General features: G+C 43.2%; 1 protein-coding gene across 1 annotated transcript in view; it reads left to right on the forward strand.

The window, feature by feature from the left end:
* The window catches only part of LOC146812994 (C-type lectin domain family 2 member B-like), a 168665-nt gene that overhangs the window by 31875 nt on the left and 117695 nt on the right, over positions 1 to 19095 (forward strand). Inside the window, exon 2 of the mRNA XM_085620012.1 lies at positions 8339 to 8425. Within this exon, the coding sequence (XP_085476138.1) occupies positions 8339 to 8425 (87 nt within the window). The remainder of the gene's footprint in view (positions 1 to 8338; positions 8426 to 19095) is intronic.

A 19095-nucleotide genomic window follows, 5' to 3' on the forward strand; every position in this document is an offset into this window, starting at 1 on the left:
AATGCGTGGGATTCGTCATCGAACTTTTGGACATTACTGGCAAAGAGAGTGACTGATGCCCCTCACTTCTGTTTGACACCGATGAGATCTGTGCACGATATTCTTGCGACTTGCCTAGTTGCTGTCCCCGCCTCACTGGAGACTTTAATCAATATCTTTAACATTTCGAAGGCTCGTCCGAATATTATCCTAGGTGATTTTGCTACCCATGTATATTGTCCTTTGTGTATTGAACTGCCGGATGGCCAACTCCCCATTCAGTCCCAAATAATTACGTATAATATCACACAAGGTGATCTATGCTTCTTTCTTACATGTAATCCTAATGCGATTTCTGAATGCCTACGCCTCAAGTTAAGAGGTGCCACTTCATTTACACCTCACGAGCGGACTTTGTGTTTTCAGAGGACACCGACCACATGTGTCTCAGTCCAGAACAATATGACTTGCAATAGTTTGGTAGTTACTCCCAGTCACTATCGTGCAATGTTGCTACCTGCCGGATGGCTTTTCTCATGTGGTAATACTTCCTGGCCATTTGTCCCTGCAAACATTTCCGGAGGCCCGTGTGCCATTACGAGGCTCAGTTTGTTGATGTTTTCTTCACATCCAAATGCCAACTCTCGTGTGCTTCGAGATACAGTGATGTTACAGGAGGATTGTGACTCATCTTTGCATTTATATTCCAAGTCTGAATATCTTAGCCTAGCTGTTTCAATTATTGGTGTTCCTGCTTTGGCGGTCTACAATGCCAAATCCATTGGGAAAATGGCTTGCTGGATGGTGAAATCTATTAATCATACTTCCACAGTCTTGTCTGACTTGCTATTAGACGCCCAGGGTGAACGTAGGGCCATTTTGCAAAATAGAGCAGCCATTGATTATCTTTTGCTTAAACATGGACATGGTTGCTCGGACTTTGAAGGCCTCTGCTGTTTTAACTTATCTGATCATACACAATCCATTCGTGCACACATAGATAAATTGCATGACTTAACCAATGAAGTTAGAAAACACATTGATCAGGGCTGGTTTGACTGGCTCTTTAATTGGTTACCGGACATGCATATGCTACGCCACACATTAGGTGGCATTTTGATTGCTATTGCTGTTTTGATTTCTATCTGTTGTTTTATTCAGTGTATCCCTTCACTGCTTCAATTCTGCACATCTGGTACTAGACATAGATCGGTTAGTTTTGTTTCATATTATTCTTCCACCGATGTTAGTTCCGTTTAATAGATGTATAATAGACTGAAGTCAAGGGTGAAATGTACTGCTCGATTTTCCCGGCCTTCTTGTGTTGTAGAGCGATCAATATGACTTCAGTCTCTTTCCATCCAAGTCTAAGGACTAGAGTAGTGAATAGGGCCTCTTTATTAGACACTTTGACACAATTCTGTGCTCCTACCCATAGATCAGGGCTTGCACACATAGCCTAGGGGATAGATTCGTTAGTATTAGGGATAATCTGTCCTGTAGTGAGGGTATTTCATGGAGCTGTGCTGAATTCAGGCCTGGTAGGCCTCAAACGGGAGAGACTCCATCTTTCTTTCTGCTCCGGCAGCTTGGGACCTTTCTAGACGAAAGGTTATGTTTTAGTTATGAGGTGTTATTCGCTCGGAGAGAACCGGTTCAGGCCGGCCCTTATCGAAGGAATGTATTTCTCCCCTGCCGAAGACACTACATCAGGCCGGCCGGCTGGGAACGTGTCCTTGGCACGGGGAGGTACAGGAATTTGGTGGGCGGCAGGTTTCGAGCTGGAAATTTCCATGAGGGAATGCACTTCTATATTAGTGAAAGTCTGAGTCAGATATGGGCACTTGCTTCTAGACCATAGGCGGCATCTGGCCGTTAGCAGAAAAGCTACTACTTATTCCAGGGAAGACAGATGACGAACTTGAATCTAAAGAGGAGAGAGTAGCCGATGAGGAAGAGGTTCCAGTGACTCGGAGAGGGAGAAGGGAGTAGACCCGCGACTGCGGAGGGGTGACTTCCAGGCGAAGCCGAGGCATAGACGAGAAGGGAACCTAGATGACCATTGAGCACAGGCTACATACGACTAAGGTGATGTCGACCCCTTTTTCTTTGAAGTGTATAACTTAACCTTTTACTTTCCTTGCAGGTTGTATATATAATGTATTTTGCGAATGTGCATGTGGCCTTTAAATAAAGTATTTAGCTTGTTGTGAGTTAGCATGTGTTGTGTATTTTTATATAGGAGGATAGCCTATTCTTTTAATCAGAGTTAACTCGACATGAACAGAGGTTAATCCTGGTCAGGTAAGTGGTAACTGGATGAGGGGGAAACGAGCCCCTCGAACTAGAGAACAGGTTGTGCTCAACTAATAGTCTTTGTGTGATCTGATATATAGTAATCCCGATTCCCCTGTCGTGTACTACGGTAATAATAGGATGAGCTCGTGCTAAGGCTGCCGTCTGGTAGGAGATTCTGGGTCTGCCTGAGGCCGCGAGACTGTGTGTTGCTACCGTCTGGGTAGGAGATTCTGGGTCTGCCTGAGGCCGCGAGACTATGTGTGTTGCTGCCGTCTGGTAGGAGATTCTGGGTCTGCCTGAGGCCGCGAGACTGTGTGTTGCTACCGTCTGGGTAGGAGATTCTGGGTCTGCCTGAGGCCGCGAGACTATGTGTGTTGCTACCGTCTGGGTAGGAGATTCTGGGTCTGCCTGAGGCCGCGAGACTATGTGTGTTGCTGCCGTCTGGTAGGAGATTCTGGGCCTGCTTGAGGCCGCGAGACTATGTGTGTTGCTGCCGTCTGGTAGGAGATTCTGGGTCTGCCTGAGGCCGCGAGACTATGTGTGTTGCTGCCGTCTGGGTAGGAGATTCTGGGTCTGCCTGAGGCCGCGAGACTGTGTGTTGCTACCGTCTGGGTAGGAGATTCTGGGTCTGCCTGAGGCCGCGAGACTATGTGTGTTGCTGCCGTCTGGTAGGAGATTCTGGGTCTGCCTGAGGCCGCGAGACTATGTGTGTTGCTGCCGTCTGGTAGGAGATTCTGGGTCTGCCTAAGGCCGCGAGACTGTGGTTGCTGAGATTGCGAGGCTGTGAGGTCTTGATATATATATATATATATATATAATAGGAATTCCCTGTCCTTAGGTGGTACATATATATGTGGTTATTTAGGTGTAAAAAGGCCCTAGGGAGGGGGTAACGTTCTGGTTTGGGTCAGAAGGGCTTTGTAGAGCGGGTTTCACCCGATCCGAAAACCCAAGCAGAACAGCTTCTTCAATAAAAGGGCACAAGGCCCTAATCTCTTACAAAAGGATATCCATTGTCACTGCTGACGTTTGTTTGGGAGGAGAGGGTGGGTCTTTTTTAAGACGTTTAGTTGAACCTTTAGTGGCACCACTCGTTTGCGAAACTGAAGCAGAAGAAGGAACTCTAACAGATGTGTCAACAGAGTCATCCATCTCTAAACACTGATACCTAGACCCCGTATGAAGAAGAAATTTGTGAGAAGTTGGGGAAGGCTTACGCAGGTCCTTGCATAATCTACCCATAAAGAAAATGAGATATGCAACTATAAAATATCAAAGGCATGTAAACAAACAGCAAAAGATTCCTAATATGGATGCAGCGTTGTATACAAATGAAATAAGACCACACACAGAAAATATTGATGAGGGATTGAGGCAACGGCACCATCAAAAATATAACTGGTGAAATGAAGTGTGCACAAATAAATGCAAGAGAGTAAAGAGCTATAAACAAAAAAAAAACGGTACTACTAAATGTACTACCTAGAAAAGTCAATTGAAAAGCCATCAGTTTATAGCAAAAAGGCAGAACATCACAGCAGAGAAACATGCAATATAATTTAACACTGGGACACAAAGCGACATGGAATGCAATAAGAAAACCTTTTAATGTCTCAGAGTCGCTAGGAGTAAGCCTCCGTCTGTAGCTTCAAAAGATGGCGGTTGCAGTTTCAGAAGTCATCACCACAAGTAAATATGAAGTAACTATATCGTGGTACAGATGAATAAAAATATTATGTGACCCACAATTGTTGATGTAAAGGAGAAAGTCGCGTCAATTAATGTCCAATTAAACTGCAGCAACACTATGGAGGATTGATAACACTTATGAGGAGAAGTAAACCAGAGAGCTCGAAAAACGCGCTACTAAAAGGTTAGACGTTTTGCAGAGGACATTTGAGTACAGCGTGTTGGCTAGCAAGCTGAGAAATGAGGAAACCGTATTTGAATCAGCTTTTATCCAAGTTGGTCATGGAGCGCTAAAAACGAAACACCGTCAGCGCAAATACAAAATGGCGGCCGCATTACGAAACTTCGACGTTTCACAGCTCTTCCAGAGAAGAGATTACCCACATGATCAATTAGGCGTCCAAAGTTTCTTCAGCAGTCCAGCGCCAGATCCGAACTAGGAACCCATGCTTTATGAGGGTTGAAACGCTGTTGGGAGTCTCGCTGAACGTCTCGTTCTCCGCGCGGGAGAGCTAAGGAGGAGCCGCCATTGCTCACGGGCGCTAACCACGCCCCCAATGCTTCCTCTTTAATTAGGTTAGAGCTGGGTGGCAGACAGAAGCAGCATGAAAGCTTGGCTCGTTTTAGACTTGAGGTTCCAAGAGGACCTCGAGCTGAGCCAGATCCCGGGAATATATGACGTTACAACGGAAAAAATGACAGCGTGGTATTTACATCACAACTACCATTACATCGCATGATTTTACAACGCATGCCGTTACAACGCATTTTTAGAAACTACCATTACAACGCATTCCATTACAATGCATACCATTACTGTGCATAATAAATTTAGGGTAACAGTAGGGTAAGTGTTGGAGTGTGTAGGGGTAAAAATTACTCTTCCCACTCCAGTGAGTGCAACAGTACGGCATGCGTTGTAATGGTATGCGTTGTAATGGCATGCGTTAAAGTGACATGCTTTGTTATGATTGTGTTGTAATGGATGTTTCCTGAGCCCGGCATCTGACTTGAGGCTTAAGTGGCTTCCCTACCTTTAGTATGTGTGTGTGAGTGTGCACATGAATGTGTGTCTTCATATGTGTGTGCACCAGCATTTTTGTCTGTGTATGTCACAATGGCTGGAGTAACACAAGCAGGTTTCAGAAAAGAGAGCTTTGGCAAAACTAATCATTTTTCAGGCATTAGTTGCTAGATGACTTGCTACCCAGGTGGGCTGTTTGGTGGGTCGGTACCTGCGTGTAAGTCCGTTCGGTCTAGAATAGGAGGGGGGCTGCACGTCAGGAGCCTGTCGGAAAGCGCCCTGTAGGTCCCAGCTAGTAAGAGGAAGTAACGCGTGTGTGTGACATTAGTACTGCGCTCCAGGTTGGTGGAGCGGTCTTTCAGTCAAGTGAGGTATAGTGGGGACTGCTAGTTGTCTGGGAGTAGTGTATCGGCAAAGTGGTGTGTGTGTTTGTTTGTGTAAGGAGAACGCATCACACAGTTGGGCCTGTTGAAGGAAAGAAGTGAATGTGAGAGTGCCGGCGGAGCAGTGTGCCTTATACGCAGAAATACATTGTTATGGAGTGATGGAAGTCAGGACTCGGTTGCACTAGAAGAAGCGCGTCTTACTTCACTGATTAGCGGGAGCGCTGCAAAGCACAGCATCAATGTGTGTGTGTGTCAACCAGGAGAGTACATGAGTGTGTGTAAGTCTGTGTTTGAGAAAAACAGAGCTGGCGCTGCTGGAGGCCAGCAATAGTGCCGGAGTTCATTGGGAGAGTCATGTGAGAGACTCAGGAATCGAATAATATTAAAGGCTGCAGGTTGTTGGTAAAGATTGAAGCCCATGGGTAGAGAGAGCTGTGTGTGACGTGACTGGTGACTGGATGGCAGGGAGTGCTTGTAACTCAGGAGTGAAGCGAGTTTAGGGAGTGTTTAGGGAGAAGGGTCATAGTCATAGTGCTGACACTCCTAGGGTTCTTGATGTCAGGAATGACAGTACTTGTAGGGCTGAGTCCTGCAACTATACTTGAACCTGTGACAATCCCTAACCAGTTGCGCTGTAACCTGCTTCATGTGTATATGTTTGTGGTATGTGTATATTGTGCACCTAGCTGACAGACAGCGCGGTGCTGCGTACAGTCAATGGGATGGATTCAACGAGTCACTGGCAGTGTCGTTGGATCCTGAGGGAAGTGGACTGTGCCGTGATGCAGTGCTGTAAGAAAAAGTGCGTCTTCAGCTCTTTCCGTAATAGGATCCCAAGTGGGCCGGTCCCGATGGACACCATTCCTATGGATGTCATTATGGATCCTTTGTGCAGACACGGAGAATTGATGTTGCTTTGCTTTTTTTTTGTTGCACTTCTTTGTTTCCAGTCTTGGCTTTGTGGATGCCAATAGTCACAATCTTGGGAATATACTGGTTGGAAAAGTCTCACTATCTTTAATAGCGAGAGGTGGGACCAAGCTGTCCTGGTTTTCTTGGAAATATACTATATTTATGCTAAGGTCCCTAGGGTTAGGCGTGAAAAAGTAGGCGGTAGATCCTTTTCCCCCTTGGGTCAGTAGTGAGTGAACGGTGTTTTAAAAAACAGCTGAAGACTTGGCTATCTACTTTTTGATCGTTCCCTCTTTTATTTTGTGCTCTTGCTTGTTCGTTACCGCAGGGACACTCCTGGGAGTAGCCGTTCACTTTACTAGTCCCACAATTCATTCATTCATTCATATACTCCTTGAGGATGAAGTTGGTGTCCAGGGTGAATCTGAGTCACTTGGTGTTGGCTGAAATCTGTTGCTGAATTATGTTCCAGTTTATGTCGCGGAGCCAGGATTGGACCAGTTGTGAGCTCCATTTTATGTATCTCTTGCTGCCACTCTCTCACAGTTTTATAGTGCAAATTGTACCAGATGCTTAATATCTAAATGGCGGGAGCTCTCTTGTCATGTTGTAGGTATGAGTATTTTATTCTGCATTGTGGAGCCCGTCATGTGTCAGCTGATCTGTGGATGGCACGGTGCAAGGAGGCCATGGGAAGTCAGGAATGAAACACAACTCAGTGCCTCTTTTATATCTACCTCAAATTGATAAAACTCTGTGATGGCCTTTTGCATTTATGTGTATGACCTTAATGCTGGAATCTTTCGCCAACAAGCCACATAAAATGAGCAAGCAAAATCAATACACTTTGGAGCATCTGTGCTGGGCCAGATTCTTTGTGTCACCCCCAATTGAAGAGATAACACAGTGGCAGAGGTCTGGGTTCACCCTACTTCAGTCCCAAGCAGTAGTGTGGATTTCTTTACAGTGTTAAGCTTTGAGTATGCTGACCAATTAGTATTATTGTGTGTAGCATGCATGGGGTAGACACAATAGGAGGAACCCTATTATATTTGACCCTGCCTTCATATCTAGCTAGGATCATTTTGTCATTGTGTCCTTGTACGCTAATATCACATCTTACTGCATACAGAAAAAGGTATTCTGTAGATGTCTTGCTTGAAATATAGAGTCAACATTTATGTTCAGGAAAGGCTGCTTTTGAGTGTCTCAGCTTGCCAGCACGAGCAAAAGGCAGAGGAAAGTCTTCTCTCTGAATTGGCTATTTGCAAATAATTTTAATGAACCTGCTCTAGAACTCAATCTTGATATGTGTAGTGGCCACAACATGATATCGTATGTGACTCCACTGTCTTCAGCTGGAGTGAAGTTCTACCCAAGGCGACTTACCACTCTGGGTTCCTGAAGTGCCAGAAGCATCTTCTACATGAAGTGATAAGTCAGGCGTTCAGGAAAGCACACTACTTACTGCCCCTTGGAGGCATTTTGCACTGTACTACACTTAGTGCCTGTCATAAGGCCAGTCATTCACCGTTGGGGATTTTACGACTCTTTATAAGGACTGCAGTAGATTGGCCATGCCAAGACCCAGAATAATAGGGAAAGGACATTGCCACAAAACATTATTAAGGGGGCTCGTACTTTGTTAGTAAAGCTGGAAGCACAGCTGTTCAATCAGTGATTTAGATTTTTTAAGTATAACTCCAAGCGGTTGTACTACGAATAAGCTATCGTGTTAAAGTTCCTCCTGACAATTTTAAGTCCATATGGAATAAACCGGTAGAGACCGAGCCATCAGTTGTATTATGTGTTTGCTAATAATATTACAAAGGAGTGTTAAAGGATTGTCAGTTCAGAAAGTTTGGTTTATTGTCATTCTTGAAGTAAGCTTGGCAAAGGGTGCAGAGTCCATCTTGGAAAATGCGTGGCAATCACTGAAAATGAATAACATACGAGGGAGACAACTTAGCGGTTACGCAAACCACTAAACGCTGTGTTAAGTGGAACTGTGCTCTACATTGTAGCTGACATAATTTTTCTATTTTTTCAGGTGGCCAAAAGATCAAGATGCTCTTCATTGGAGGGGTCATAGTTGTTCTAGCGGTTCTGGCAGTGGCATTAATGATTGCTCTTTCAGGTGAGTTTTCAGAATTTATGTTTAATCCAGGCATTACTAGTGTGATTTTGAGGGAATTTATTATAGAAAATACATTCTGGTGTTGTGAAGTGAGGAAGAATCTGGGTAAGGTGAAACACTGAAGTTTATGCAGCAGGATCACTACAGCATCACCCAACACTGACATCCAATACCTGCCAAGCCAACTGTCACCATGGAACCCACACAGAAGGAACGGACTGTACCAATGGTGAATAGGGAGAGGGGAAGGTGATGGAAAGAAGGGGCAACTAATATTGTATAACCATACATGTAACAGTTGGCTTCTCCACAAAGTTCATAATTCTGCCCTGATAACCCAGGTGTTTTCATCTTCAGTGTGCCTTGCAAGTGGTGTGGCTGTGGGAATCTTTTTATCTAGGTGGAGGTCCATAGCTTTATGAGTTGTTTATTGTGATGGAGAGTGGTACGCCGGCATGCCATGGATCCATCTGACTGCCCACCAGGTGTTAAAACCGTATTACCTGTTGCGTTTAAACATATGTTGGTTTTGTCAAATCTGTTGTAAGGAATGGCTCCTGAACATACTGTTCTGTAGTGTTTTGGGTGGACCATTCCATTTGCCAAAAGAACAATTGTCTCTAGCACTAGGAGGAGGCCTCTCAAGCTGTTACTGCCCCAAGAGTCCATTACACTGCCTTTGTACACAGGTGGCGTGTCAACAAATATTCACAGTACTATACAGGATTGTGGGTTACACTTGTCACAGTGCTTCTATAAACGAATAACCAATTCTATCCGCGACCCAATGGGTGGTTGCCTATGATCACCTTAAACTTTGCTGCTCGTAACTCTTTCAGAATATCTATGACCTTACCACTGGTCTACGACTTGTTGGGTAGTAGGCTATCCTACATTTTTTGCCTGGTGGGTACTTTATGGGTGTGATTGGACTAGATGTTAGAAGCCTGCATTGACAGGCAGTAAAGGGTTTATCTCAACCCACTGGCAGAACCTCCACCAGTCCGAGAATCCCACGCGTGGCAGTTATGAAAAAGGAGCCCCCTTATTTTCATGTGTCTAAAACAGTGGTCTCCAACCTTTTGTGTAATAAGAGCTACTTATGTTCAATAAAAATCCTTTTAAGTTACTATTATTATTAGTGTTGTAATACTGACCACATTAGACAAGATTACATTAGTGGCCACCGCATGTAAGGTCTCCTCAGTGCATCAGACAGGGCTGCCAGCAGGAATGTAAAAAAGATTTTGTTAATTTGGAATGTAATGGAATATAAATCGCCCACAGCTGCAATGCCCCAGAAAGTAAGATTATTAGTAATAATTCTCCTCACATGATTCATCACTCAAAAAAAAAGCTTAAAATATTTTTTACAAATTCAGCCATTTTTCCTCAAAGCTTCATTTCATGAGTTCTGAAAATACACAAATTATTGGCTTGAATACAATTAATATATTAACATACAATGAAACCAATTAAAAGCTTCTAATTTAGTATGCTGGGATGCACACAGGAGAGTTACTTACAGGTAGCTGGAGAGCTACCAGTAGCTCACAAGCTACTTGTTGGAGATGACTGGTCTAAAACATTGTGTATTCCATTAAAGTAAACATCACTGAATGAGGGGGGTACTACACCACTATCAACACCACAAACTACTATCGAATTCTTCAACGTTTGTTAGTTCTGCTATTGGACATCAAAAATGCATGTGTAAGGATGTCCAACCTCTTGCTATGGATTTATCCTGTCTGTTTCAAAAGACAATATGGTGACATTCGGCATTTCCTATTTCAGGCTTAGCTGAAGGACAACTAGACTGCTCAAAAGTGTGGACCTACTTTAAGAATCTTGTGTTAACAAAGACTGGGAATTTAGTTTCATGTAGGAAACAGGATTTGGGTAGAGACTGTACAAAAAGAACCTCTTGCCTGGGTGATACTATATTCTATGTGGTGAACATAGCACAGCACTTTCCAGAGCAGATCTCAAATATGAGAGCTGTCAGAGATTATCCATAGGATAATGTTTCAATTTTGATTACTTTTAGAGATAAAGGAACAGATTAACAAAGATGTGATTCAGTGCAACGCAGCAAGTCAACTTGTTGTGCTGCGTCAGATGGAGAGTGCAGGAATGTATCCACTAAAATATGGTGTTTTCGGCTCTCTCCCTGTGCTGGCACACACAGTACAATGGTCCTCAAATAATTAAATAGGAATGAGAATAAATATAGTCCTGAATCGGTACTATATACAGGATGTCCAACCGGACAACCAATTAAATTCTTCAATGAAACAAGACAGAAATACAACAACAAATTATTTGTGGGACACAGTCCTGCATCCGTTAAGAACAAATGACATTTACAAAACATACATAGAGATTTCAGGCAAGACAAGAGAGCTTATTTACATTATCCAATGTTTAAGCTTTTTCAAAACAGCAATTGCACTTTTTTACGCAATGGATTGATGTGCATGCTGTTTAAACTAAGGTCGACAACGTTTTGATCCTGTTAAGAAGATGCAAGGATCATCATCAGGACAGTGATGTGTACAAGCCTGATTATGAAAAGAAATTGCCTGGGAGAAGGGGAGAGAGGAGAAAGTTAGAGCTATAATATGGCAGCAACGTTAAGGTACAATAGTGGTGCCACAATACACATGCTGGTGTAGGTGCATGCGTATGTTTGCGGTGAGGGTGGGTCGAAGCGAAGCTAAGGGAAAATGAACAGCAAGTGAAGCGGGTGAATTATGTGTTCAGACACGGAGGGAGGTAAACCATGAGTGAGGAACGGGGCAAGGCAGGCATACGATGGTGCCTATGGAATGTGTATAAAACCGGAAGAGTAACGAACAAATAGGAGCGCGTGATGTGAGGAACGGAGAAAATCAGGCATTAATTGGTGCCTACGGATTAATAATTGAGTGCTAGCAATGAGCCTCAGTAGTGACTTGGGTCCCACTTACCGTAGTAAGGAGACCGAATGCACGGCGTGTGCAATACCTAGGAGGAGAGCCCGCGCTTAGCGTCAGGGATGAGGTCCGGCGTTAATCTCGGAATTACGGGTAGAGATGTGAAAATACTGAGGGAATAAAAGAACCACGTTAGGCAAGAATGCCGTGAGTAAGGTTGAAAAAACCGGGCAGTGAGGGAAGTGAGGTACCTGGAATGAAAGGAACCGGGAATGAGGGACAATTGTTGACAATCCAACCAAGTCAGTGGCTCCGGTACGTTAATCCGTGACAATGCACTAAAAGAGAAGGAAGCTGCGGGTTAAAAAACGAACCATCTATGGGGGGAGCAGTGACGGATGGTGAGACGAGCGCTTACCGTAACACAACCTGGTCCTCTGATAAGGTTAACCGAGTGACGAGGTAACAGGGAGAGCGTGCAGGTATACATGCTGTGTAAGCGTGTGGGGCACTAGACCGTGTGAACGAGCCGCCATGTTGGAAGAGTCACAATGGAGATAGAAAAAGGACTATAGAGTGAAAATGCAAACAGTGACTACGAGAGAACACGCATTAATCTGTGAGAGAGACAGATTCTTTCTCAAAATTGCACAATTGTTAAGGGACTTAAAGGACAGTTTAACACAGTACTTTGAACAATTAATTATGAATATTTGGAAACTGGCAACAGAAGGCGAGCAATGTGAAGAAATACTTATAAGCAATGATTAGTACAGAGTAAAGTAAAACGATCTTTTTCAGAGACATTAGGAGAACGTTGCTATTGGGCATATGGTGGTGAAAAAAACAGGGGTATTAACCATGAGCTGGAAAGTGGAGGGTCATGGCCATGTACCAAAATGTGATTATGTAAAACAGGAATTGGCAACACAGAGACGAAGTGCAAAAACCTGTAAAGAAATTATTTTTTTTTAAAAATTGGTGAAAGCAATTCTAGTCACTTCAAATGAGGTTGGTCCAGTCCTCATTGTGATTCAGGCCTTGCCTGATGCTGTTGGTACGAATAATCATTCTCCGTTCTTCTTTGTTCAGAATTTTCGCAATGTCACCTCCCCTTGGGGGTTGCTTGATGGTTTTGATAACTGTCCACTTGATGTCGTCCTCTGTGTGACCCATTTCTGAAAAATGTTCAACAAGGGGGGCGTTGAGGGTTTTGCAACGTACTCTGCTTCTGTGCTGGCCAATGCGTAATTTCACTTTTTGTGTGGTTTGACCGATGTAAACTTTGTTACATGGATAGGAAATTAGATAAATAACATTGCTGGTGTTACAATTGGAAAAGGAAGTCAAGGTAATAGAGACATTGTTAAATACAAAATTATTTCCTTCCATAGTTGTACTACATACATTGCAATTGCCACATTTTACATGACCAGTGAGGGGCGCAAGGCCCCAGTGAGCATCCAGGGTTGTCATGGGGCGAGGAGAGGGTAGGGCAGCCCTTACTAAATGGTCCTTAAGGTTACGGTTCTTCCGAAAGGCAAACAAAGGTCGCTCTATTGAGAGGATGCCAGCATTTAACACTGGCCAGTGTTGCAAGATAGATTTGCGAATTTGATTTGAAGCAGGGGAGAAGGTAGTAACGCAAACTATAGGATTCGTGTTAGTTTTGGTTCTAGGGGATAAAAGAACTTCCCTAGGGCAATACCATGCTTGTTTTTGTGCGTTTCGTACTAGTCTCTTAGGGTAACCACGGGCTCTCAGTTTTTTAGTGAGAGTGGATGCTTCGAAGAAATAATCTTCTTTGGAGAAGCAGTTGCGTCTGATAAGCAGAAATTGGGAGTATGGTAGCGAGTCTCTTAAAGCTCGAGGGTGGTGACTCTCATAGCAGAGTAATGTATTTCTTTCAGTACTTTTTCTGTAAAGTTTTGTGAGTAATTCTCCATTGGAGTGATATATAGTAAGGTCAAGAAATGGGATGTGTGATCTGTCATGTGTATTAGTGAAATTAAGACCAGAGCAGTTATTGTTCAACCAATGGGCAAATTGGGAAAGTGTGGTCTCATTATGATGCCACTTAGGAAAATATCGTCTATGTAGCGCCGCCATAAGGTGATACCTGAAAGGAATGGGTTAGTGTCAGAGAGAATGGAAGTCATTTCTAAGTGGTCCATATAAAGAATGGCCAGGTTGGGTGCAAAAACTGCACCAATCGAAGTGCCTTTGACTTGTTGGTAAAATTCATTCTCAAAAATGAAGAATTTACGGGTCAGACATAGTTCTAACAACTGAATGATGAAGAGTGTAGGGACAGAATGGGGGCGAGGTCTGGAGTCCAGGACCCCTTGGATAACAAGGAGTGCCGATCCTTGTGGAATGTTAGTGTAGAGTGATTCTACATCCATGGTGCATAAGATATCATGTGCAGAGTCGAAGGGATGATGTTCGATGAGGTTGATCATAGACATGCTGTCTCTGATATAGCAATGAGTCAATGGTACGAAGTCCTTAATGAAATGGTCAATGTATTGACCCAAAGGCTCAAGAATGGAACCACACCCGGAGACTATGGGACGCCCGGGTGGGTTAGTCTGGTTCTTGTGGACTTTAGGGAGGGTGTAGATGACTGGAGTGCGAGGAGATTTTACATTGAGGAAAAGGAATTCTTTCTGACTAAGGAAGCCCTCCAATTTGGCGTCTGTAGTGATTTGTAAAATGTGTCTGTAACTCTTTAGTGGGGTTCGTGTGTAGTGTACAATAATGGTCAGTATTGGACAATTGGCGTAGGATTTCTGCTGTGTATGTAGCCTTTTCTTGTAGCACAATGCCACCGCCTTTACTCGCTGATTTGATGACTAGCGAGTCGTTCATCTTCAGGGAGGAGATGGCTTTCTTCTCTTGAAGGGTGATGTTATAGGGGATGAAACGTTTTTTAGATTCCAAAACAGATAAATCCTTTAGAACCAGTTTCTCAAAGGTAGTGATTTTGCTGGGAATCATATTGGTGGTGGGGGAAAAAGTGGATGGAGGTCTGAAGGGAGTATTAGCAGTGGATGGTGAGGATGGATTCAAAAGAAAAAAAGTATGTAGACGCAATCGTCTGAAAAATCTGAGCAATTCAGTATGAAGTTCGAGGAAGTTTGGGTGAGTGGTGGGGACGAAGGACAGTCCTTTGCTGAGCATTGAGACCTCCGGATCTGTGAGTACATGTTGTGAGAGATTAAAGATGGGTATGCATTGCAGATTGACTTCATTTACCATTGGTAAAATTTCTGGCCAGTTTGGAGCTCGCCCGGTGGGTTGTACCATCTTTGGGCCTGTTTGACACGACCACGTTTTGGTGGTTCGTTGTGGCCTCGGCCTAAAAAAGTACTGTTAGAACCTGAAAAATTGGGGCCTGAGGGACAGTTTGATGTACTGGTACCTTCGCCTGCGTCTGAATTATCTGAGGAATCAGCAGAGGGGGGATGAGTGCAAACGGACGAATAGTAGCCCCTTAAGTCTTGTAAGCACTGTGTTGAAGTTCCAAATCAAGGCTGGAGGTGCTTAGTGGGTATGACACTCTTTAGTCCCTCCATTAATGCCTTTACCACTGATATCCTGAACAAAAATGTATGCTGACTGTTTTGCATGTAAGCAGCAACCACAGTTAGGTGGAGGCAAATGGATGTTTAGGCTAACCCCACCTTTTGTAACTGGAGAAGGTAGGTAACAACCTTTTGTACTATAAACTTAAAAGTGTCTGATATTTTTGTTAAGCAGTAATGGACAAACCTCTAGCTGCATAACAGGCATAGGTTGTAGGCCGCCTTGTCTCTAAGGATGGACAAACATTCTTGGGAAGGTGAAGATACCCAAACTCTAGGACCTCAGGTGCCAAATCACAAGACTGATTTGTGCTGGATCTTGATGCCTGACTTGGCCAGGTCTCTGTATGAGCAGGTCTGTTTGAGAGGAAGCCTCTTGTGGGGTCTGACCAACAGTTCCAAACGAGTGGAGAAGCAGGGCTGTCTAGCCCAGGTTGGGGTGCCTAGAATGAGGGTGAGAGGTGTTTGTCTGAGCTTCCTGATCATGAATGGAAACATTGGGAGAGGTGGAAAAGTGTAAGCAAATATCCCTGAGTTGTTAATCCACAATGCATTGCCTATTGGCAGTGTGTGAAGGTATCTGGTAGAAAAACTTGGGCATTTTGCCTTTTCTACAGTGGCAAAAAGGTCTAAATGCAGAGTGCCCACTGTTGGAAGTATGAGTGAAGGACCTTGGGGGTGGAGTTCCTATTTGTGGACTTGTTGATCCTGCTGAGTAGGTCTGCACAATTGTTGGCTACCCCTTGTAGCTGTTTCACCAGTGGATGAACCATGTGGTGGATAGCCCAATGCCAAATGCTGTGTACTAGGTGAGAGAGCTGAGGTGAAAGTGTCTCCATTAGGTGCATAAGCGAGCTACCAGCTCTTACCATCCAAGTACCCTTTATACAGGTTGACAAGAGTAGGTTTTCTTTCAGCACCAACCCTAAGTTCCTGTTCCTTCGTAAGGTATTATCACCTTTCTATCACTATCAAACCGTACAACTCCCAGTATTCGTCTCACAGCCAAATTTCGTAGCAGAAAGAGCATTACTCACTTTGGATGTCAAAACGTCTCTTATGCACTACATAGACAGGACCAAACCATTCTGCAAATCGGACGAACTGTTTGTCTCTTTTGTTGAGCCTCACAAAGGACAGGCCTTCTCTAAAGCTCACGTAGCAAGGAAGATTATCAAATGTATCCAAACCTGTTACCTCAAGGACAAAAGGGTACTTCATATGCCCCAGAGGGCACATTCTATTCGTTAGATGTGGGCTACTATTGCTTTCCTCAGCAACATCCCCTTAGTTGATATTTGTAAGCTGCCACCTGGTCAACCGCACACACGTTTACTAAACATTATTGTGTGGACATATTGGCCCAGCAACAAGCCTTAGTCGTCCAAGCAGTATTAAGAACATTATTCCACAAACCTGCTTTATCTACGTTCCAGCCACCATAACTTGGAGGGTACTGCTATACCGTCTACACAGAGCATTTGTATCCACAGCCATACATTCTATGAACCGAACATGCTCCTTTCCCTGTAAGCATCTTCGCATAGCATGTAGTACTGTAGATTCACATGCACCCTCCCTCCTCCCCGTGTGCGCATGCAATGATGCAGATCTTTTTACTATAATTGTCTTCATTATGCATTGCCCTAACACCTCATATTGGTTTGTTCACACTCCAAACACTCCAAACAGCCTTACACCTGCTGTGCAGAAAAGGGTCTAATATGGAGTTTGTGCTAATGCACAGTGTACATCGAGAGGAGAAGTTACACTGCATCTCGTGACTTGAGAACCTTCTTCGAAGAAAAACAACGTGCAAAATTCTGAGCCCAACAGTAGATAGCATGAGTATGCTGAGCATCTGGATCCACAGCACTGCACACTAATAACAGATGTGTTAGAGGTAAGCAGTATTTTCCATATATAAAACATATATATTCACTGAAATAAAAGCAACGGTCACTGAAGGAATATTCCCCAGTTATAGTTAGATCTGGCTTGACTGCAACTTTCACTTGACCTTCTGTGATCAACAAGAAAGAACTTTCAGAGCCCTACTGAGAGAGGGTCTTAGTCTCTAACCCCATGTTGGTCCCCCTGAATATAGGATTTGATTGACCGAAATGTATGTGCTTCTGCTAAAAAGATTGCACTTTTAAGCTTGTGGGAAAGTTTATACTTGATGCAGCAGGACAGAGTTGGTTATGGTGGCAAAGCAGTGGTCATAGCTATATTCCTGATCTGTTTATTATGAACTGGTAAAGGGACTAGGCCTCACATATTTATAATGAAAAGCATATATCAAAGTTTATCGTCATTTAAGGGTGGATTGTTAATACTCTATATTAAAGCCTACATATTGGTATTTTGTTGCGTGGAATCTCACAGCTTACCATAGTAGGTAAGGGTTTTGACGTTGGCCGCGCACTCTAAGAAAGCCTATGGAGGTTCGCTCTGATGAGGTGTTGCATATTGTTTTGGAAGCCGCATGTTTCTACATATTTGTAATTTTATAACTATGCAGTCTCGTTGCCAGTTTACGTGCGCTGTAGTAAGTTGGTGTTGGGTAACGTGTAAATAAAGTCCGTGTTAAAGGGTAAAGGCTTCCTCTGTTCATTGGGACAGCATATCAGATTTCATAGGTTTGATCTGTTTATTATGCAACGTTATGACAAAGACAGAGGCCTGACCTACTTATTGTGAAAAGCATGTGTTAAAGACAATAGGCTCCTAAGGATGGATTGCTATTACACTATGCTAAGGCCTGTAGATGGGTACCATGGAATTTCACAGATTCCTGTAAGAGGCACGTTTTTGGTGATGGTGATCTTCTGCAACAAACTGTGGGGATAGGAGATACACACTACAATAATCCTTATCAGGCTCTCTTAGGAGAAGTAGCATTTTGCTTTGGCAACTGTAATTTTCTATACATTTGTACTTTTATGCCTGATGGTTGCCTTGTGGAACGCATACGCTCAGTACAATGGGCTTGAGTTGGTTGTGGTTACAAGCCAGTGATAAAGACTGTATGCCAGATAGTTTATTTTGAAAAGTTACAATAAAGACAGTAATCCCGATATATTGATTGTGAAAAGTATATTTTCCAGTCCATAGACATTTAAGGACGGATTATTATTATTCTGAATTAAAGCCTATAGATGTTTTTGTTAGAAGGAACCCCATTGATTACCTTAATAGGCCATGGATTTGGTGTTGGATACCCCCTCTGACAAACTATGAGAAATGAAGGTTTGCGCTGTAAGAATCCTTGTTACGCCCTGTTAAAAGAGATACTATTTTACTTTGCCAACTGTAATTTTGCACACATATGCAATTTTATGACTGTATGTCGGATGGTTGTCTTGTGGGATACTCAGTACAGTAGGCCTGAGTTGGCTTTGGTGACAAGCCAATGATAACAGATTAATGCTTGATTAATGTGCAGGGATCTGTTATGTCCGATGGCATAGGTCTTGTCTGTTTATTATGATAAGTTATTACAGTGGATTTAGGCGTGGCTTATTTATTGTGAAAGCATGTGATAAAGTCAGGAGGTCTCAAAGAGTGGATTGTTATCACATTATCTCACATGCTGTAGAAAGGTAAATAATGTTATTTAAATTGTTGGCAATGGTACAACCATGATGCTTAACAATGACTTAATTGTCTTAGCACATACATCATCAATGCAGGTAAAATTTAAGGACATAGCAGGAAAGCATTGATGGGATCACAGGAAGTGTCTCTCACCTCCCTCCACTGCAGCTGTTATCTCACAGATTACCGCCATAGGCAAGTGTTTTGATGTTGGTCTCCACTCACAAAAAAACCCTGTGAGTAGAATTTCTCTGTGATGATTCTTCTTAGGGCCTTTTGAGTCGGGCTATATATATTGTTTTGCCAACTATAATTTAGTACATATTTGTAATTTATAAATGTATGTCAGATTGTTGGCAGCTTCTGAGCACTTCTGTAGGCCTGGGCTGTACACAGAGTCAAGCCATTGATAAAGGGTAGAGGCCTCATCACTTCACAGGGAAAGGTTATGTTAGATTTATTAGTGTTTCATATCTTTATAATGAAAAGTTCCTGACAAAATCAAGATCTTGCTTATTGTTATTATTAGCTTTTAAGGGTGGATTTTTATTACATTGTGCTGAAG

The sequence above is a fragment of the Triturus cristatus genome, chromosome 7, assembly GCF_964204655.1.
Source record: "Triturus cristatus chromosome 7, aTriCri1.1, whole genome shotgun sequence".
NCBI classification, from domain to species: Eukaryota; Metazoa; Chordata; class Amphibia; order Caudata; family Salamandridae; genus Triturus; species Triturus cristatus.